General features: G+C 48.4%; 1 protein-coding gene and 1 long non-coding RNA gene across 2 annotated transcripts in view; both read right to left on the reverse strand.

The window, feature by feature from the left end:
* LOC140460440 (uncharacterized) overlaps window positions 1-22227 on the reverse strand; it is a 252860-nt gene that overhangs the window by 190797 nt on the left and 39836 nt on the right. The window lies entirely within an intron of this gene.
* The window catches only part of LOC140461044 (uncharacterized), a 153147-nt gene that overhangs the window by 94038 nt on the left and 36882 nt on the right, over window positions 1-22227 (reverse strand). Inside the window, 2 exon segments of the mRNA XM_072555829.1 lie at window positions 415-867; window positions 870-1043. Coding sequence (XP_072411930.1) covers window positions 415-867; window positions 870-1043 — 627 coding nt within the window.

Raw genomic sequence — 22227 nt, forward strand, 5'->3', positions numbered from 1 at the left:
GCCTTAAGCCGGGGGATGTATTGCCTCACTCAGCAATTTTAACCCGTATCCTGTATCCAAGTTCGTTGGATGGGCAGTGTAGAGTCAACCACACTGCTGTGGGTCTGGAGTCACGTGTAGGCCAGACTGGGTAAAGGATGCAGCTGGGACGACTGAGTGAATCTTCTCCCACAATGACAGTTTCCTTCCCTAAAAAAAGAACTGAGTGAATCAGATGGAAGTTTTCTTCCACCCCGATCCCACCAAAAATAGTTTCATTGTTAGATTCTGAACTCCAGATTTATGACCAAATTCTGATTGCACCATCTGTCATGGTGGGAATCGAACCCAGGATCCCCGGAAATGGGTTGTTAGTCCAGTCGATAATGGCACTCGGCTGTCATTCCTTCAATCCCCCTGCGAAGACACGTGAACCCGCTGGTGGTTCTGCAGGTGGGAGGAGCGGGTGAAGGCCTTCCCGCAATCGGTGCAGCTGAATGGCCTCTCCCCCGTGTGGAGCTGCCGGTGCCTCAGCAGGCTAGTGTAATTCCTGAAGGCCTTCCCGCACTCGGTGCAGCTGAAGGGCCTCTCCCCGGTGTGGACACGCTGGTGGCTCCGCAGGTGGGAGGAGCAAGTGAAGCCCTTCCCGCACTGAGAGCAGGTGAACGGCCTCTCTCCCGTGTGGACCCGCTGGTGCCTCAGCATGTGGTAGGAGCAGATGAAACCCTTCCCGCACTGAGAGCAGGTGAACGGCCTCTCCCCCGTGTGGACTCGCTGGTGCCTCACCAAGTGGGAGGAATTGCTGAAGGCCTTCCCGCACTCAGGGCAGCTGAAGGGCCTCTCCCCCGTGTGGACACGCTGGTGGATCTGGAGGTTAGTGGAATCGCTGTGAAGCCCTTCCCGCAGACAGGGCAGGGGAACGGCCATTCCCCAGTGTGGCTGAGCCGATGAATCTCCAGGGCAGACGGGAAACGGAAGCCTTTTCCGCAGTCGCCACATTTCCATGGTTTCTCCTCGGGGCGGGATTCCTCGGGTTTCTCCATGGCCGAAGCTTCAGCTGCACACTAACATGTGCGGAGGCTCTCCCCACCGTGAATTCCTCTTCCCAGACCGTATAACTGCTTCAGGCTACACACTCAGTGCACTGCAATGGTAGGGTCTCTCATCCAGTCCCACTGATGCTGAAAACGTACTGAGACAGGAACCAAAAAACTTTGCTCCTTCTCATAGAATCATACTTGAAAATTGTTGTGGTCCCGATGGACTGAGTGACTGTCAGACATTGACGTCAAAGTGAGGACTGCAGACGCTGGTGAGTGAGATTCGAAAAGTGTGGCGCTGGAAAAGTACAGCAGGTCAAGCAGCATCTGAGGAGCAGGAGAGTTTCAGGCATAAGCCCTTCATCTGTTCATTTTGAAACTTCCGTCATCAGATCTTCAAATACTCTGTAAAAAGAGATTACAAAAGCCATCACTGTCAGTGCAGGGTAGAAATTCTGAACAAGGAATTCTACTTTCTGTGGAATATTTTTTCTTTTGTTATTCCACAAAATTGAAAGCACAATCCCACTCTCTTCCCCCCCCACCCCACCTGTTCTCACTCCGCTCTAACTAATTCCCCTGAAGGTGCTGATTCTTACAGGGGCAGAAAAGCAAAAACGTCAAGACTGACATCTCTCTGCATTTTGGATAACTCCACAACACTGGGATACAGTTGACAGTGAGCAGGTCTGATTCTGGGAAGCAAATACAAGTGTGTCAATTCATGGGATAACCTGCAAAGCAGCTATTTGTGGAACAAAATGGTTAACGTCCCCAGGAAGGTGGGAGCAAATTGAGACATCAAGGCATTAACACCGACACACCTCAGTGAAACTCTTCTGCTCCCAGTCAGAGCAAAACATCTTTGAAAGCTGCTCTGAAAGTCCAGTCTTCACAACCACACTTCTGCTTTCACCGAAGACAATTAGTCATACAGCACAGAAACAGGCCTTTTGGCCCAACTTGTCTGAGCTGACCAGGTATCGTAAATTAATCTAGTCATATTTGCCAAGACTTGGCCCCAATATGGACTGGCACCTGGATTAAATTGGGTTGGCTATCTGTTCGGCAAGAACAAGTTGGACTGAAGGGTCTGTTTCATGCTGTACATCTCTATGACTCCAGTTGCATGTACCGTCACTTGGCCCCGATCCACTGAACCCTTCGTATTCATACGCCTATCCACATGCTTTTTAACTGTTGAAATTGTACTAGACCCCACCACCTCCTCTGGCAGCTCATTCCATAGCTGCGCCACCCTCTCCATAAAAAAAATTTGCCCCTGAAATCTCTTTTACATCCCCCCATGCCTCCCCCCACTCCACCGCCCTCACCCGAAACCTATTACCCTCTCATTCTGGACTTCCCCCATCCAAAGGAAAAGACCTTGAGTATTGACCCTATCCATACCCCTCAGGATTCTATAACAAGTCTGTAATGTCACCCTTCAGACTCTGGGGAAAACAGCCCCACCCCATCCTTCCGTCCCTCCTGGCCCAAGTAATTAAGAGTTTGCAGAGTCTGCTCCCTCACTGGATTCACTCCAGCTGCTACAAGTGAACAGATTCCCCCCCATCCTCTCCTTCCCAGGATGAACAGTTGTCCAGAGGGAGGGAGTTTCACTCTGAAACTGACAGGGCCACTTCCGCATTGTGATGCCCTGCAGTTTGCAGGAATTCCTTCCCCTCAGAGAATCCCAAGTGTGGAAGCAGGCCACTCGGCCCAATGAGTCCACACCCACCCTCCAAAGGGGAACTCACCCTCAACCATTGCTCAATATTAATCGTCCTGACTAATACACCTAACCTGCACATCCCTGGGCACTATGGGTAATTTAGAACGGCCAATCCACTCTAACCTGCACATCCCTGGGCACTATGGGTAATTTAGAACTGCCAATCCACCCTAACCTGCACATCCCTACACACTATAGATAATTTAGTATAGGAAATCACCCCCTAAAATGGATAAAGTTAAAAATCACACAACACCAGTTTGTAGACCAACAGGTTTGTTTGGAAGCACTATCATTTGGAGCGCTGCTCCTTCATTAGGTGGTTGTGGAGAATAAGGTCATAAGACATAGAATTTATGGAAAAACACAACAGTGTCCTGCCACTGAAATGACCTGTTAAACAAACCTGGATTGTGAAGTCTTTCATCTTTTCGAATGGGTTGCAGGTATCATTAACATGCAAATCCCAGAACTACCTGTAAGGCACCTTCTCGAGAGAACTTAAAGTTTTATAACAAAAAGTGACATTTTAGCCCAGCTCTGCAAATATAATTCTGCAAACATACACAAACAAGTCCACGGGAGTGAATGTGTGTGTGTGCACGCACATAAGAGAGAGAAAATGTCTATTTCCATCCTGTATGTCTCTGTCTATTTGAGACTATATGCCTTCTGTTGGGGTAAGCATTGTTGTAAATCATAGCTGGGTACTAATAGTTAGATATAAGGGGAAAGAGAATTCCTCAAGTAGGGCAGTATAAGAATCCTGGGAGATCCCCATTGCTGGTTTACTTCCTAATGAACAAACATTAAACACAAGCACCTATTTATTTCAAATTTGGTTTCATTTTTCTTGTTTGATTCCCTGCTGTGACTACACTGTGCCTGGATGGTTGACAGGCTGGGAGATTGTGGGTTGGGGCTTGATTGACTGAATGTTTTATTGTTCCAGAAGGTGTAGAAGAGAACAGAGGACAGAGAAATCAGGACCTGAAATCTGAGCAGACACCAGACTACCCTGTGATCAGTGCTTTGATTAGCAGTGCCAACCCTCCACCTTTACCTAGCTTCCCATTTGAGGACACCCTGAATATTCAGGATCCAATCCTTGTCATCCTGAAGCCATGTCTCTGTAGGGAGTGTCAGATCGCAATTATTCTCTTCAATGTGTGTAGTCAATTCATTCACTTTTGTCACAATGCAGCACACATTCAGACACACCATTTTTAGGATCAATTTTTGTGATCTTTCGAATCCAGTTTTGATTGCTGGTATATTTACTCTCCTTGTCCCTTTCAATTGTTCTCTGATGTTCATTTTCCACACCACTACATTACTCACCAGTCTTGATTTGGATTGGCCATAATGTCCAGGGAGGTGCACGTTAGGTGGGTTAGCCATGGGAAATGCAGGGTCACAGTTTCAGAGTAATAGAAGCAGGAGGAGGCCATTTGGCCCACCCAGCCGCTCCGCCATTAATTAAGATCACAGCTGATCTATCCATTGTCTCTGGTCCTCCCCTCCCTTCATTGTCCCAACTAGCCTTAATTCCTTGGACAGAGAATTCCAAAGATTCACTACTCTCCAGGAAAAGCAGTTCCTCCTCCTCTCTGTCTTAAATTTACTCCTCCTAATCTTGAGCCTGGTTTCAGTCACCAGCAGAAATGACTGGATAGGGTAAAGTTTCATCCCCACAGTGCAATGATATTCCACTTTCCACCAAAACCTCTGATGTACCCACTCACTCGGTTGCTGTCTCACAAATGCAAAATTTCATCGTAACGTCTTCTGCTCCCATTAAGGGCAAAAAATCTTTGAAAGCTGTTCTGAAACTCTAGCCTTCACAATCACACTTCTGCTTTCACCAAAGAAGATTAGAGTCATGCAGCATGGAAACAGACCCTTTGGTCCAAGTTGTCCAGCCAAACAAATATCCTAAATCAACCTAATCCAATTTGCCTGCATGTGGCTCATACCCCTCAAAACCCTTCCTTTTCATGTACCCATCCAAATGCCTTTTAAAATTCCCCCTCACCTCAAACATATACTTTCTAGTCTTGGACTTTTCTACTTTGGCGAAAGTAACTTGGGTATTCACCCTATCCATTCCCCTTACGAAAGTCTATAAGGTCACCCCTCAGCCTCCAATGCTCTAGGGAAAATATCCCCAGCCATTTCAGCTTCTCCCTGATACTCGAACCCTCCAACTCTGACAGCAGCCTTTTAAATCTTTTCCAACCCCTTTCAAAGTTTCACAACATCTTTCCTATAACAGGAAGACCAGAAATGAATGTAGTCTTCCAAATGTGGACTAACCAATGTCCCACACAGCTCCAACATGACCTCCAAATTCCTGTACTCTCTGCTCTGACCAATAAAGGAAAGCCTACCAAATGCCTCCTTCACTATCCTGTCTACCAGTGATTCAAGGAACTATGAACCTGCACTCCACGGTCTCTTTGTTCTGCAACATCCTCCTTAACTGTGTCAGTCCTGCCTGGATTGCTTGACCAAAATGCAAACCACACATTTCTCTAAACTAAACTGCCACACCTTGGCCCATCAGCCCACCTGATCAATTCTCATTCATAGTGAACTCTCTTTCCTCTCTTATTCCCTTGAAGTTGAAAATCTCCACCCCAGACATTCTCAGTTTGCTCAACGTAATCCCTGCTGTACCTCATCCTAAAGGGTCTGGGCCATGCTGATTAACAGGCCCACACTCAGGGGCATTCTGATTGAAACAAAGAATACTGAACAGCCTGGACAGAGTGGAAGTTGGGAAGGTGTTTCCATTGGTTGGAGGGACTAGAACCAGTGGGCACAGCCTTAGAGTAAAGGAAAGACCTTTCAGAATGGAGGTAAGGAGAAACGTCTTCAGCCAGAGAGTGGTGAATCTATGGAATTCACTGCCACAGAAGGCTGTGGAGGCCAGGTCACTGAGGATATTTAAGACTGAGATAGAGACGTTCTTGAGTATCAAGACAATGGAGGGTTACAGAGACAAAGTGGGCAAATGTAGCTGAGGAACCTATCAGCCATGATTGAATGGCAGAGCAGACCTTGAATGGTCCAATTTCTGCTCCGATGTCTTATGTTCTCTTGCTGTCCTGGACACAGTGAGAGAGAATTGGAAGCAGGAATAGGCCATTTGGTCTTTCAAGCCAGCACCAACATTCAACAGATTATCAGCAGATTCACAACCATCGAGATGAATAGGTTGGGACTTGTTCACTGGATCACAGGAGGTTTAGAGGTGACCTGACAGAGGTTTATAAAATCACAAGGGACAGAGATGAGGTGACCGCTGGGTATCCTTTCCCTAAGGTGGGGGTATGAAGATTAGGCAGCAAATTTGAAGGTGAGAGGAGAAAGACTTTAAAAAGGCAGGAGGGGCACCTTTTTGTTTTAAACACTGTGAGTGGTTTGTGTGTGGAATGAATGTCCAGACACGATGGTGGATGCAGGTACAGTAACAACGTTTAAAAGGCATTTGGAGAAGTACATGAATAGGAAAGGTTCAGAGGGATATGGGCCAAACAGAGGCAGGTGGGACTAGTTTAGTTTGTGAATATATTCAGCATGGATTAGTTGGACTGAAGGGTCTGTTTCTATGCTGTATAACTTTGTAACGGTTCTGTATTGGTCTTAAAACCATTTTCTTGCCTTCCCCCAGAAACATCCACTTCTTTGTTGTTCAAAATTCACATGAACTCAGCCTTGAATATTTTCAATGACCCCCTAACTGCAGGAAGATATCCCCACTTCTGAACTCAACTGGCCGTGAATGGTGTAGAAGGATGCTGAGGCCCCTTTGCACATCCACACATCATTCCTGATGAAGTGCTCGGAACCAAAATGTCGAGTCTCCTGGTCCTTTTTCCAGCCCCAAACTTTGACTCTAATCTCCAGCATCTGTAGTTCTGACTTTCTCCACATCCCAATATATCACCATTTAAACAATACATCTCCTTTCTGCTTTTTGTTTCACAGCAATGGCTATAACTTCACATTGAGATACTGCATTTGCCACGTGTTTGTAAATTGTGGTCTTCTCTACATCGGGGAGACCGAGCGTAAACTTTGGAAACAGTTCACCGAGCGTCACAGCCAGGTCTGCAGAGGCTGTCCGGACCTCCCGTTTTAATTCCCCTTCCCAGTCCCTTCCTGACAAGAACATCTTAGGCTTCCTCTATTACCACAACGAACCAAACTGCAAATTGGGGGAACAACATCCCATCTTCCCCCCCGGGCAGCCTACAGCCTGCAGGACTCAACATTGAGTTCTCCAATTTCAAATAACCTGCCTTTACACCCCCGACTCCCTTCTCAGACCCATGCCCCTCATTTCCACTCCTTCCTGCCACCAACCTGATTTGTTCCCCCATTTGACTAACCAGGCCATACCCTCTCCCTCTCTTCACCTATCCCCACTTTAGCCCCAGCCCCTGCCCCTGCCCCAGCACCCACCCCCAGTCCTGAAGAAGGCTTGCACCCGAAACATCGACTTTTCCACTTCCTGATGCTGCCTTGTTTGCTGTGTTCTTCCAGCCTCCTGTCTGTCTATTTTGCCAATTGAGACACAGACCTGGAACACGTTTCCATAGTCCGTCCCCTCCCTGGGATCACTCCCTTTCCTTTCAGTTGATGCAAGTCAACAATTGAACTCCGAAAAGAAATAGAAATGGCAAAGGGGGCGAGAAAAGAGAGTGCCGTACTCACAGATCTTACACAAAGGAAGGAATTTGCAGTCTGGGTGAAGTTCAATGTTGATTCAGAAAGAGATGTGCAGGAGTAGCAGCTTCAGAAACTCATGGTCCAACTTCAGCATTCAGACAATGCAGTGGCTCTGATTGGCAGGAGGACCAATTTCGTTCTAGTCCTCCAGGGTTCCCTATTGGACCATCAAAGGAAGGTCGCGCGCCATTTTTTGCGGAAAGCGATGAGCATGCCCTGAATTTTGCTGACAATGGTGGGCATGCGCACTGTGGTGCTGACACTGGAAAACATGCGTTCTATGTTCACTGGGGATGCTGGTGTTCATGTCAGATTTTAAGAGTCCAAATGCCAATAGGAAAAAAGGGGTATAGGCACAATTTGTTTTTCGCTGTGATTCGACATTGTATTGCTTTTGCATTCTGTCTGGCTACTCAACTTTTGTATGTCTTTTCCCCAGGTTGGGGGGGCGAGACCAGAACTGGATTACATGGGTTTCGGGTGAGAGGGAAAAGATTTCTGAGGTTTGCACAGAGGGTGGTGCGTGTATGGAATGAGCTGCCAGAGGAAGTGGTGGAGGCTAGTATAATGATAATATTTAAAATGCATCTGGATGGAGCTATGAATAGGACAGATTCAGAGGGATAAGGGGCGAAATACTGGAAAATTCGTCATTAGATTAATTTAGGATATCTGGTTGGTATAGACCGAAGGGTATGTTTCTGTGCTCTGTGACGCTATTTCTAGATAGTTGGAACCAACTTCACAAGACTAGGACTAGGCCATCCACCCCTTCCAGCCTGTCCTGAGCTGTAGCCTGACTGTGCTTATTTCAGTGAAAGTTTCAGAAAGATTTCAGCAGCTCTTTTAAAAACTTGAACATGCTTTCTGACTTTAACAATGTTTCTGAATATATCATTTTAGGTATTCTCAATTTTGAAGATCAGCCATTTCTCACCCCTCCCGACTCCCAAGCAGAGTCATCACCATCTATGTTTTCTCTCTCTGTCCTTTGAAGGGCTTGATACAGCGGTCAAAGCTGGTTCGAGGCTCAAGAAAGGACGGGTGTGGTGGGGGCTGGGGAGAAAAGAGACCGAGTGGATGGGGGACAGAGAGAGAGAAAATGGACGGGGGCAGAGGGTGGGGGTAGAGAGACTAGGGGGTACAGAGAGAGAGAATAAGTGGGGTTGATAGACTGGGCGGGGGAAAGAAAGTGGGCGTGGTGAAGAAGTGGGAGATGGCACAGGGCAGGGTGACACTATGCACACGGATACACAAGATGGCCACTGAGCAATCAGTTGACCAACTTGACACACGAGATGGCCGCTGGATCACAATACGGAGAGAAACCGCAGAGCTGATACAGACACTGCCTGGGCCCACCAGAATACCAGCACAATGGACTCACAACCCAGTTGATTAGTTTAAGGCGGGTGGGGGAGACAATACACATGAGTAATGAACACTGCCCGCCGAAGTGTCTGGGTCCAGCCAACACCTCTTATAGAAGTGCTAACAGCTTGATACAGACTCAATACCAAATGCTAATAGCCAGGGCTGCAGGAATCCCCCTTCTCAGGAAGAGCAATTAGCGCCCATTACTACAACAATGGATTTCCATGCAGACATTGAAATGGACAATGTCTGCACTGAAACTGACAACGCCTGTGCGGAAATTAACAAAGGCTGTGCTGGAACTGACAAAGACTGTATCGAAACTATCAACAATTCTACAATGATTACCATAAACAAATCATATTACAAAGACAATAATCTCATTCCTGACCGATTGTATCACAAGATGTATAAAAGTTTCTTGACGTGTGCTCCGGGTCGAGAGAAGACTCGCAGCTGACACTGTGCTGTTGGGGTCTTTCTCTCCCCGGAGCCCCGGTATTTCCTTGTGCAATAAACTCTGTCATTGAACCTCAATTCTGACTCCGAGCCTGGTGTTTTTCCCTACAACAGGGGAGAGAGAATGATACGGGGAGTGGCAGATGGTTGGGGGAGGGAGAGAGAGAGAATGGATAGAGAGGAGATGGTGGAGGCCTGGAAGAATAGAAATGGGACAGAGGGTGTGGTAAGAGAGAATAGATGGGGGCAGACGGACAGGACAGCAACAGGGTGAGGAATGAAATGACAGGGGTGCAGAGGGTTGCATGAGAGAGAATGGGCAGGTTGTTTGAAGTATAGAGGGAGAATGGACAAGAAGCTGGGGATGGAGAGAGAATGGTCAAGGGGTGCTGTTGTTGGCGGGGGGAATGGACAGTGGGAGCTGTGGGTGGTGGGGAGAATGGATGGGGGCACTGCGTGTGGCCAAGATCAACAAGGTTAATGACAGTCAACACTTATCAAATTGTTTCTGGAACAGAAAAACTTGCACTGGAGACTCCCAGAAGAGAGGTGTCTCATATGTATTCCTTCAATTAGTTTTGAAATATTGTTGTGTATCTGAATTGTTCAGGGATACTTGGCACATAGAGAGATGGCTGTGGTTGTTGGAGGTCAGTCATCACAGTTCCAGAACGTCTCTTCAGGAATTCATAGGGTAGTGTCTTAGGCTCAACCATCTTCATCAATGACCATCCTCCATCATAAGGTCAGAGGTGGAAATATTTGCCAATAATTGCACAATGTTCAGCACGATTCACAACTCCTCATAAACTGAAGCAGTTCAGTTTGAAATGCAACAAGATCTTAACAATATCCAATGGGCTGATGAGTGACAAGTAACATGTATGCCACGCCAATGCCAAACAATGACTCATCCCCAAAAGAGATAATCTGCCCACTGCCCCATGATATTCAACAGTGTTACTGTCACTAAATACCCCACTGTCCATTGACCAGAAACTCACTGAGGACGAATGATCAGTCCTCAGCAAAGGACTCACCTTCATCCCCCTCCGTCCATGCATCAATGAATTTAATACATGCCGTGATGTCGAATACGTCTTCCGCCGCCTCTGCCTCCGAGCTTATTTTCACAATCAGGACTCCCTTCCACCTTCCGAGGACCCCTTCGCCCACCTCGAACACACATGCATCCACCTGGACACCTCGCACTGGCCTATTACCCGCTTTCGACCTCTTCATTTCCAACTGCCGCTGGGACATTAACCGCCTTAACCTGTCTACCCCCCTCCCCTCCTCCAACCTCTCACCCTCACAACACGCAGCCCTCCAATTCCTCTGCTCCAATCCCGACCTCACCATCAAGCCAGCAGATAAAGGGGGCGCAGTGGTAGTAGAACATAGAACATAGAAGAATACAGCGCAGTACAGGCCCTTCGGCCCTCGATGTTGCGCCGATCAAAGCCCACCTAACCTACACTAACCCACTATCCTCCATATACCTATCCAATGCCCGCTTAAATACCCATAAAGAGGGAGAGTCCACTACTGCTACTGGCAGGGCATTCCATGAACTTACGACTCGCTGAGTGAAGAACCTACCCCTAACATCAGTCCTATATCTACCCCCCTTAATTTAAAGCTATGCCCCCTTGTAATAGCTGACTCCATACGTGGAAAAAGGTTCTCACTGTCAACCCTATCTAACCCCCTAATCATCTTGTACACCTCTATCAAATCACCCCTAAACCTTCTTTTCTCCAATGAAAACAACCCCAAGTGCCTCAGCCTTTCCTCATAGGATCTTCCTACCATACCAGGCAACATCCTGGTAAACTTCCTCTGCACCCGTTCCAGTGCCTCCACATCCTTCCTATAGTATGGCGACCAAAACTGCACACAATATTCCAGATGCGGCCGCACCAGAGTCTTATACAACTGCAGCATGACCTCAGGACTCCGGAACTCAATTCCTCTACCAATAAAAGCCAGTACGCCATATGCCTTCTTCACTGCACTATTTACCTGGGTGGCAACTTTCAGAGATCTGTGTACATGGACACCAACATCCCTCTGCTCTTCCACACTACCAAGTAGTCTACCATTAGCCCAGTAATCCATCTTTTTATTACTCTTACCAAAGTGAATCACTTCACACTTAGCTACATTGAACTCCATTTGCCACCTTTCTGCCCAGCTCTGCAGCTTCTCTATATCCCGCTGTAACCTGCCACATCCTTCCTCACTGTCTACAACTCCGCCGACTTTCGTATCATCCGCAAACTTGCTCACCCAACCTTCTAACCCTTCCTCCAGGTCATTTATAAAAATGACAAACAGCAATGGTCCCAAAACAGATCCTTGCGGAACACCGCTAGTGACGGCACTCCAAGATGAACCTTTGCCATCAACTACTACCCTCTGTCTTCTTCCAGAGAGCCAATTCCTAATCCAAACCTCCAACTCACCCTCAATGCCATATCTCTGTATTTACTGCAGTAGCCTACCATGGGGGACCTTATCAAACGCCTTACTAAAATCCATATATACCACATCTACCGCTTTCCCCTCATCTACCTCCTTAGTCACCTTCTCAAAGAATTCAATAAGGTTTGTGAGGCACGACCTGCCCTTCACAAAACCATGCTGACTATCCTTGATCACATCATTCTTATCCAGATGTGCATAAATCCCATCCCTTACAATTCTCTCTAAGACTTTGCCCACAACAGAAGTGAGACTCACTGGCCTATAGTTACTAGGATTATCCCTACTCCCCTTCTTGAACAAGGGAACCACGTTTGCTAGCCTCCAGTCCTCTGGCACTACTCCTGTCGACAAAGAGGACACAAAAATCAAGGCCAATGGCTCTGCAATCTCCTCCCTTGCTTCCCAGAGAATCCTAGGATAAATGCCATCAGGCCCAGGGGACTTATCTATTTTCACCCTTGCCAGAATTTCCAACACCTCTTCTCTACATATCTCAAAGCCATCCATTCTACTTATTCGTGCCTCAGTATTCATATCGACAACAATGTCCTGTTCCTGACTGAACACTGACGAAAAGTATTCATTCAGCGCCTCCCCAATCTCTTCAGCCTCCACACGCAACTTCCCATTACTATCCTTGATTGGACTTATTCCTTCCCTAGTCATTCTTTTATTCCTAACATACCTATAGAAAGCCTTAGGGTTTTCCCTAATCCTACCAACTAAGGACCTTTCATGTCCCCTCCTTGCTGCTCTTAGCTCTCTCTTCAGGTCCTTCCGGGCTACCTTATAACTCTCAATCGCCCCTATTGAACCTTCACGCCTCATCTTTACAAAGGCCGCCCTCTTCCATTTAACAAGGGATTCCAACTCCTTATTAAACCACGGCTCCCTCACACGACCCTTTCCTCCCTGCCTGATCGGTACGTACTTATCAAGGACACTCAATAGTTGCTCCTTGAACAAGTTCCACATATCAATTACGCTCTTGCCTTGGAATCTACTTTTCCAATCCACACATCCTAAGTCATGCCTCAACGCATCATAATTTCCCTGCCCCCAGCTATAACTCTTGCCCTGTAGTACACACTTATCCCTCTCCATCACTAGAGTAAAAATCACCGAATTGTGGTCACTGTCCCCAAAGTGCTCACCTACCTCTAGTTCTAATACCTGGCCTGGTTCGTTACCCAGAACCAAATCCAGTATGGCCTCACCTCTTGTTGGCTTATCTACATATTGTGTCAGGAAACTCTCCTGCACACATTGCACAAACACTGACCCATCTAACGAACTTGAGCTATAGCTTTCCCAATCAATATCAGGAAAGTTAAAGTCTCCCATAACAATCACCCTAGTTCTGTCACTCTTCTCCTGAATCATCTTCGAATCCTTTCTTCAACGATTCTAGGACTATTAGGAGGCCTGTAAAAGACTCCTAACAGGGTGACCTCACCTCTCCTATTCCTAACCTCAACCCAAACTACCTCAGATGGCAAATCTTCATCCATCTTCCTTTCCACCGCTGTAATACTATCTTTGACAAGCAAAGCCACACCCCCCCCATTTTTACCCCCACCTCTGACCCTACTAAAATATTTAAACCCTGGAACCTGCAACAGCCAATCCTGTCCCTGATCTAGCCACGTCTCCGTAATAGCCACAACATCGAAGTCCCAGGTACCAACCCACGCTGCGAGTTCACCTACCTTATTTCGTATACTTCTGGTATTAAAGTATACACACTTCAAGCCACTCTTCTGTTTACAGGCACCCTCCTTTAAGATTGATGCCATATTCCTAACCTCCCTACACTCCAGGTCCTGCACCCTAAAGCTACAGTCTGGGTTCCCATGCCCCTGCAGAGTTAGTTTAAACCCCCCCCCCCCCCCAAGAGCACTAGCAAACCCCCCCCCAAGGATACTGGTGCCCCTCAGGTTCAGGTGCAGACCATCCTTTTATAGAGGTCCCACCTTCCCCAGAAAGAACCCCAGTTATCCAAGTACCGAAATCCCTCCTTCCTGCACCATCCCTGTAGCCACGCATTTAACTGTTCTCTCTCCCTATTCCTCGACTCTCTATCACGTGGCACGGGTAACAAACCAGAGACAACAACTGTTCGTTCTAACTCTGAGCTTCCAACCTAGCTCCCTAAAAGCCTGTCTAACATCCTCAGCACTCCTCCTACCTATGTCATTGGTGCCAATATGGACCACGACTTCAGGCTGCTCCCCCTCCCCCTTAAGGACCCGGAAAACACGATCAGAGACATCACGTACCCTTGCACCTGGGAGGCAACATACCAAACGTGAGTCTCTCTTGTTCCCACAAAACCGCCTATCTGTGCCCCGAACTATCGAGTCCCCAATTATTATTGCTCTGCTCTTCTCCACCCTTCCCTTCTGAGTAGCGGGGACAGGCTCCGTGCCAGAGGCCTGAGCCCCGTTACTTACCCCTGGTAAGTCGTCCCCCCCACAAGTATCCAAAACGGTATACTTGTTCTTGAGGGGAACGACCGCAGGGGGTCCCTGCACTGGCTGCTTCCTCCCAGTCCCCCTCACTGTCACCCATCTATCTGCCATCTTTGGAGTGGCGCACTGACCTCTACACCGCTGAAGCCAAACGCCAACTCGAGGACACCTCTTCCTACCACCCCCTCGACCATGACCCCACCCCCATCACCAAACCATCATCTCCCAGACGACACAGAACCTCATCACCTCAGGAAATCTCCCACCCACAGCTTCCAACCTTATAGTCTGGCAACCCTGCACTGCCTGGTTCTACCTCCTTCCCAAGATCCACAAGCCTGACCACCCTGGCCGACCCATCGTCTCAGCATGCTCCTGCCCCACTGAACTCATTTCTACCTACCTCAACACTGTCCTATCCCCCATTCCAGGAATTCCCCACATATGTTTGAGACACCACCCACGCCCTCCACCTCCTCCAAGACTTCTGTTTCCCCGGCCCCCAATGCCTCATCTTCACCATGGATATCCAATCCCTCTACACCTTCATCCGCTATGACCAGGGGCTCCAAGCCCTCCGTTTCTTCTTCTCCGAATGTCCCCAACAGTACCCTTCCACCGACACTCTCATTCGTTCGGCTGAACTGGTCCTCACCCTTAACAATTTCTCCTTCGAATCCTCCCACTTCCTCCAGACCAAAGGGGTAGCCATGGGCACCCATATGGGCCCCAGCTATGCCTGTCTCTTTGTGGCCATGGAGAACAGTCGATTTTCCATAATTACACCGGCACCACTCCCCACCTCTTCCTCCGCTACATTGATGACTGCATTGGCGCCACCTCGTGCTCTCGTGAGGAGGTTGAGCAATTTATCAACTTCACCAACACAGTCCACCCTGACCTTAAATTTACCTGGACCATCTCTGACACTCCCTCCCCTTCCTAAACCTCTCCATCACCATTATTGACGACCGACTTGATACCAACATTTTTTACAAACCCACCGACTCCCACAGCTCCCTGGACTACACCTCTTCCCATCTTACATCCTGCAAAAATGCCATCCCATATTCCCAACTCCTCCGCCTCTGCCGTATCTGCTCCCAGGAGGACCAGATCTACCACAGAACACACCAGATGGCCTCCTTCTTTAGAGACCGTAATTTCCCTTCCCACGTGGTTAAAGATGCCCTCCAACGCATCTCGTCCACATCCTGCACCTCCGCCCTCAAACCCCACCCCTCCAACTGTAACAAGGACAGAACGCCCCTGGTGATCAGCTTCCACCCTACCAACCTTCGCATTAACCAAATCATCCGCTGACATTTCTGCCACCTCCAAACAGACCCCACCATCAGGGATATATTTCCCTCCCCACCCCTTTCCACCTTCCACAAAGACCGTTCCCTCCATGACTACCTGGTCAGGTCCATGCCCTCCTTCAACCCACACTCCCATCCTGGCACCTTCCCCTGACACCGCAGGAATTGCAAAACCTGTGCCCACACCTCCTCCCTCACCTCCATCCAAGACCCTAAAGGAGCCTTCCACATTCATCAAAGTTTTACTTGCACATCCACCAATATCATTTATTGTATTTATTGCTCCCGATGCGGTCTCCTCTACATTGGAGAGACTGGACACCTCCTAGCAGAGCACTTTAGGGAACATCTCCAGGACACCCGCACCAATCAACCACACCACTCTGTGGCCCAACATTTCAACTCTCCCTCCCACTCTGCTGAGGACATGGAGGTCCTGGGCCTCCTTCACCACCGCTCCTTCACCACCAGCGCCTGGAGGAAGAATGCCTCATCTTCCGCCTCGGAACACTTCAACCTCAGGGCATTGATGTGGACTTCAACAGTTTCCTCATTTCCCCTTCCCCCACCTCACCCCAGTTCCAAACTTCCAGCTCAGCACTGTCCCCATGACTTTGTCCTAACTGTCTACCTTCTTTTCCACCTATCCACTCCCGACCTATCGCCTTCATCCCCTCCCCCACTCACCTATTGTACTCGATACTACTTTCTCCCCACCCACACCCTCCTCTCACTTATCTGTCCACCCTTCAGGCTCTCTGCCTGTATTCCTGATGAAGGACTTTTGCCCAAAACATCGATTTTACGACTCCTCAGATGCTACCTGAACTGCTGTGCTCTTCCAGCACCACTAATCCAGAATCTGGTTTTCAGCATCTGCAGTCATTGTTTTTACCCAGAAACTCAACTAGCCTAATCACAGACACAATGGCAACAAGAGAAGGCAACAGGTCAGGAATACTGTGACTCCCCAAACCCTGCCCATCTTCTACAAGGCAAAGTCAGCAGTGTGATGGAATACTCTCCCACCAGCTTGGATGGATGCAGCTTCAACAACATTGAAAAAGCTTGATACCATCCAGGACAAAGTCGCCTGCTTGTTTGGCACCATCTCCACATACATTCACTTCCTCTGCCCCACTGTTCAGAAGCAGGAGTGTATATGATCTACAAGACACAACACAGAAATTCACCAAAGATCCTTAGAAAATGCCTTCCAAACCAACAACCACTTCTAACTAGAAGGACCAGAGCAACAGATACTTGGGAACACAACCTCTTGCAAGTACCCCTCCAAGCCACTCACTATCTTGACTTGGAAATATATTGTTGTTCCCTCAGTGTCCCTGGGTCTAAATCCTGGAATTTCCTCCCTAAGGACATTGTGGGTCACCGTATCATTATGGATCACAGCAGTTGAAGAAGGCGGGTCACCATCACCTTCTCAAGGGGAACTAAATGCTGGTCATCCAGCGATGCCCATTCACCATGAGTAACTTTTAATAAATGGTTGAAACGGAGGGTTGGAACCTGCAAATTGAAAAAAGTCAACGTTCAGGAGGAACAGACGTCGGGCTTTGATTTGATCCTTACTTGAGGACAGATAAAGAGCGTTATACTGGAAAAAGAGAGTTAAACATCTGTGGTCTTTCACTCAGTGTATCAATCGAAAATCGATTAAAGATTAGCTCTTGACGCATTCGTCACCAACACATGAAAAAGGACGGTTAAAACGGCATAAAGGATCCTTGATTTCATCTCTTTAATGGCTGATATACTTCCCACAATCCCTTGCGAGCCAGATATCGCTCTACTTACCGTGAGCAGTGTTCATGTTGCGCATGTGTGAGATCGAAATGGGGCCCCGCACCCCGTCGTTCTGATGGATGGGGAGACCAATTTTATGGAAACCCTGGAGGACCGGAAGGGGCCTGATCCTTCTGCCAATCAGAACACACACCCCCTCCCCCACCAAATATCTTCTGAGCATGAGATATCGTCGACCATGAGCTTCTGAAGCTGTTGTTGCTCCTCTCTCTCTGAATGAAGATTGAGCTTCAGTCCAGACTGCAACTTCCTTCCTCTGTTTAACATCTGGGAGTATTGCACTCTCTTTTCTCATCTTTGGGTTCAGCTGTTAGTTTGTAGGAGCTGAGGGAAAAAGAAAGTCAATCGAGGTGAAGGGACAGACTCTGGAAAAGGTTGGTTTAGATCTGTGCCTGTTGATGTTTGACAGGCTTTGTTTCCTGAGCTTGATACATTCACTTGTCTGGCAAAAAAGGATGGCCTCTTGATCCATGTTGGGGATGGAAGTGGATTATGCTGTGGGTGACTTGCTCGTAGTAGTCCAATAAGTATTGGATAAGTAATCATGACACACAAACCTTGAGTTATTGACTGTTTATTCGGGAGCTCACGGGGAGAGCCAAGTCGATCTAATAGTCACAAGTCACTCCGACGAGAAACAGAGAGTTGTGTGATTATATAGGTTACAGTCATTTAACAATTAGTAAACTGTTAATTGCAGGAATTTGAGCAAACTAAGTCGCTTTGCCCAGCGACGCAGTGTCTGGACAATCTTGGTTAGTAGCTGATAAGTATACAATAGGTCCTTGCAAAGAGAAGAATATTCCCATGCAAGGAAATAATTAGGTAATAATTAGGAAATTATCAGGTAGCAGTACAGTTGCAAGGCCAAGTGTCTCTGTTGAGTCTGGGAATTAAGGGTAGTTGGGACAATGGAGGGAGGAGGAGCTGAGACAATGGATAGATCAGCCATGATCTTAATGAATGGCAGAGCAGACTGGATGGGCCAAATGGTCTAGCCCTGCATCTATTACTCCGAAACTATAACCCTGCATTTCCCACGGTTCACCCACCTAACCTGCACATCCTGGACATTATGGCCAATCCAAATCAAGGTCGGTGAGTAATGTAGTGATGTGGAAAATGAACATCAGAGAACAAAGAAAGGGACAAGGAGAGTAAATATACCAGCAATCAAAACTGGATTATAAAGATCACAAAACCTGAAACAATACATGGTGAGTCTGAATGTGTGCCGCATTGTAACAAAAGTGAATGAATTAACTGCACACACTGAAGTGAATAATTATTGTCTGAGACTCCTTACAGAGACATGGCTTCAGGATGGCAAGGATTGGATCCTGAATATCGAGGGGGGAGTCAGATGGGAAGCGAGGTAAAGGCAGAGGGTTGGCACTGCTAATCAAAGCACAGATCACACGGTAGTCTGGTGTCAGTTCAGATTTCAGGGCCTGATTTCTCTGTCCTCTGATCTCCCTGTTCCCACTGAATAAGATGTCGGTCTGTCCTCAGCTTTGCTGGACTTCTGCAGAAGCTTTCACGCCTGTTTTACAGCTTCCAGAACAAGAAAACATTCAGTCAATCGAAAGCCAACTCACAATCTCAGCCTGTCGTCCATCCAGACACAGAGTGTAGTCAGAGCAGGGAATCAAACAAGAAAAATGAAACAAAATCAGAAATAAATAAATGCTTAATGTTTGTTCATTAGGATGTAAACCAGAAATAGGGGTCTCCCAGGATTCTGAGAGTGCCCTACTTGAGGAATTCTCTCTCCCTTCGATGTAATTATTAGTACTGTTGGGGCAAAGTAACTCGTGTGTCAAATCGTTTAAAGCAAAGTAGTCAGGAGAGGAGACCTTGAGCAATTAACTAGCTTTATTTGTTGCCATGGGGAGTTCCTCTTAGTTCAAAACAAAGTCTAATGTATTCTAATGCAATACAGAATGTTACAAGTCTTATGGTAAATCACAAGCCCCACTTTCCATTAATTATGCAACTGAGGGGCAGTCGTAAGTTTCACATACATTGTCCAAACCTACATTTCTTAATGTCTACAAATCTGAATGTTATCTTTTACTGCAGGTTTAGCTGGGCTCGAATTACCGATAAGGGACATAGAGAACCAATCCATCATTCTATGAAGCAGCGCAGTCTAATGGTCTGAGGAGCAGAGACAGCCTGCAGCTGCAAGGTCAGCCTATCAAAACAGAATTCCTTAGCCAGGGCTCAGACAACATTATGTTAACAAGCTACATTTTTCTGCAAACATTGCTTTGTGACAAAATGGTTTCCATGCAGTTTTATGAATTTTGTTCAAATTCTCCCACATTGCCTCCTTTTTTATTAAAAATCAGAGATTATGGGCATCAGCAAAAGAGGAATTATACCCAGAGCCAGGGGGTGGTGGTTGGAGATCAGACATATAGTCCTCGGGTTCAGTAAGGACAGGGGCAGAAGACTCCAGCAATTGAGAATCATCATCAGGGGTTTCATCAGGAAAGGGAAATCTCAGCATCTGGGAGATCGCTGGAGAGGAGGGCCACAACAGTGAACTGAGCCGAGCACAGGATTGTCTGTGGGGTGATTTTGATTTCCAGTTAAGCAGTTCCAAAGGCAGGGGGAAAGAAAGCTGCAAGTTGCTCAAACTCCATAAGGTCTCACTTGGTACGGGTTCGGGATGGATGGGGATAATGGGCACATACTCAGCAGCTAGAGTGGTTGACCTACTGTGTATACAGAAAAGCATTAAAGTGTAATTCCCATTTACTAGAGGTTATCAGGCCCAATCAAACATAGTTAGTGAAAGAAAGATAAGAGTGCAGTGAAAGGCAGAAAGATCAAATTAAAATTTACAAGTTGAACACACTTCAGCTCTTTTCCTTGCTACTTTCTGAAAATCCAGGTGCCACCAAGTTTGTAACAGAGTATTAACCATTCCCTCCTTGCCCAAGTGTGTACAATAATGCACATAATCAACTAAAATAGGCAGCAGCAAAGAAGGAACACAAACCAGTCCAGCAGGGGTCACCCAGATTTTGGTTTGGGTGTGGAGGGAGTACCCTATTTGAGACCATAGTTTGTGTTCTTCAGCAGGGGCTTCCCCTGTGATTTCAGTGTCAGACCCAGGCGAATGTGCATTCAAACCAGATTACAAAGTGTTAACCTTTCTGCAAGCTGCAGGGTGTTGGCACTGAGGCAGTCTCTCCCTGTCAGTCTGTCTCTCTGCCTCCCTGCATGTGTGTCTCTCTTTCTCTCTCTCTGCCTGCCTGCGCGCCCCCTTCTCTCTCTCTCTGCCTGCCTGTGCCCTCTCTCTCTCTCTCTCTCTCTCTCTGCCTGCCTGCATCCCCCCCCTCTCTCTGCCTGCCTGCATCCCTCTCTCTCTCTGCCTGCCTGCATCCCTCACTGTCTCTCTCTCCGCCTGCCTGTGCCCGTCTCTCTGTCTGCCTGCCTGAGTCCCCCTCTCTCTCTCTGCCTGCCTGTGCCGCTCTCTCTCTCTCCCTGCCTGCCTGCGCCTCTCTCTCTCTGCCTGCCTGCGCCCCTCCTCCTCTCTCTCTCTGCCTGCATGTGCCCCTCCTTCTCTCTCTCTCTGCCTGCCTGCACCCCTTTCTCTCTCTGCCTGCCTGCGTCCCTCTCTCTGCCTGCCTGCACCCCTCTCTCTCTACCTGCCTCCCTCTCTCTCTACCTGCCTGCGCCTCTCTCTCTCTCTGCTTGCCTGCATGTGCCCCCCTCGCTCTCTGTCTGCTTCCACCCCTCTCTCTGCCTGCCTGCTCCTCTCTCTTTCTCTCTCTCTTTCTTTCTCTCTCTCTCTCTGCCTGCGTGTCTCTCTCTCTCTCTCTCTGCCAGTGTCTCTCTCTCTCTGCCTGCGTCTCTCTCTCTCTCTCTGCCTGCGTCTCTCTCTGCCTGCACCCCTCTCTCTCTCTCTCTCTCTGCCTGCCTGCACCTCTCTCTCTCTCTCTCTCTCTCTCTCTGCGCTTGCCTGCCATCCCCCGCTCACTGCCTGCCTGAGCCCCTCTCTCTCTCTCTGCCTGCCTGCACCCCTCTCTCTCTGCCTGCCTGCGCATCTCTCTCTCTCCCTGCTTGCCTGTCTGTGCCCCTCTCTCTCAACCTGCCTGCGCCCCTCTCTCTCTCTCTGTCTGCGTGCTTGCGCCCCTTCTCTCTCTCTGCCTGCCTGCCTGAGTCCCCCTCTCTCTCTGCCTGCCTGCACCACTCTCTCTCCCTGCCTGCCTGCACCCCTCTCTCTCTCTCTCTCTGCCTACCTGTGCCTCTCTCTCTCTCTCAGCCTGCCTGCACCCCTCTCTCCCTCTCGGACTGCCTTCCTGCACCCCCTCTCTCTCTCTGCCTGCCTGCACCCCCCTCTCTTTCTACTCCCTCTTCCTGCCTGCGCCCCTCTCCCTCTCTCTGCCTGCCAGCGCCCTCTCTCTCTCTCTGCCTGCCAGCGCCTCTCTCTCTCTCTCTCTCTGCCTGCGCCCCTCTCTCTCTCTTTCTGCCTGCCTGAGCCCCTCCTTCATTCTCTCTCTGCTTGCCTGCACCCCCTCCTCGCTTGCTGCCTGCCTGCACCCCTTTTTCTCTCTCCCTGCCTGCGCCTCCCTCTCTCTGTTTGCCTGCATGTGCCCCCCTCGCTCTCTGTCTGCTTCCACCCCTCTCTCTGCCTGCCTGCTCCTCTCTCTTTCTCTCTCTCTCTCTGCCTGCACCCCTCTCTCTCTCTCTGCCTGCCTGCTCCTCTCTCTCTCTCTGCCTGCATCTCTCTCTCTCTCTCTGCCTGCGTCTCTCTCTCTCTCTCTCTCTCCCTCTCT

This window comes from Chiloscyllium punctatum, chromosome 36, assembly GCF_047496795.1.
Source record: "Chiloscyllium punctatum isolate Juve2018m chromosome 36, sChiPun1.3, whole genome shotgun sequence".
NCBI lineage: Eukaryota > Metazoa > Chordata > Chondrichthyes > Orectolobiformes > Hemiscylliidae > Chiloscyllium > Chiloscyllium punctatum.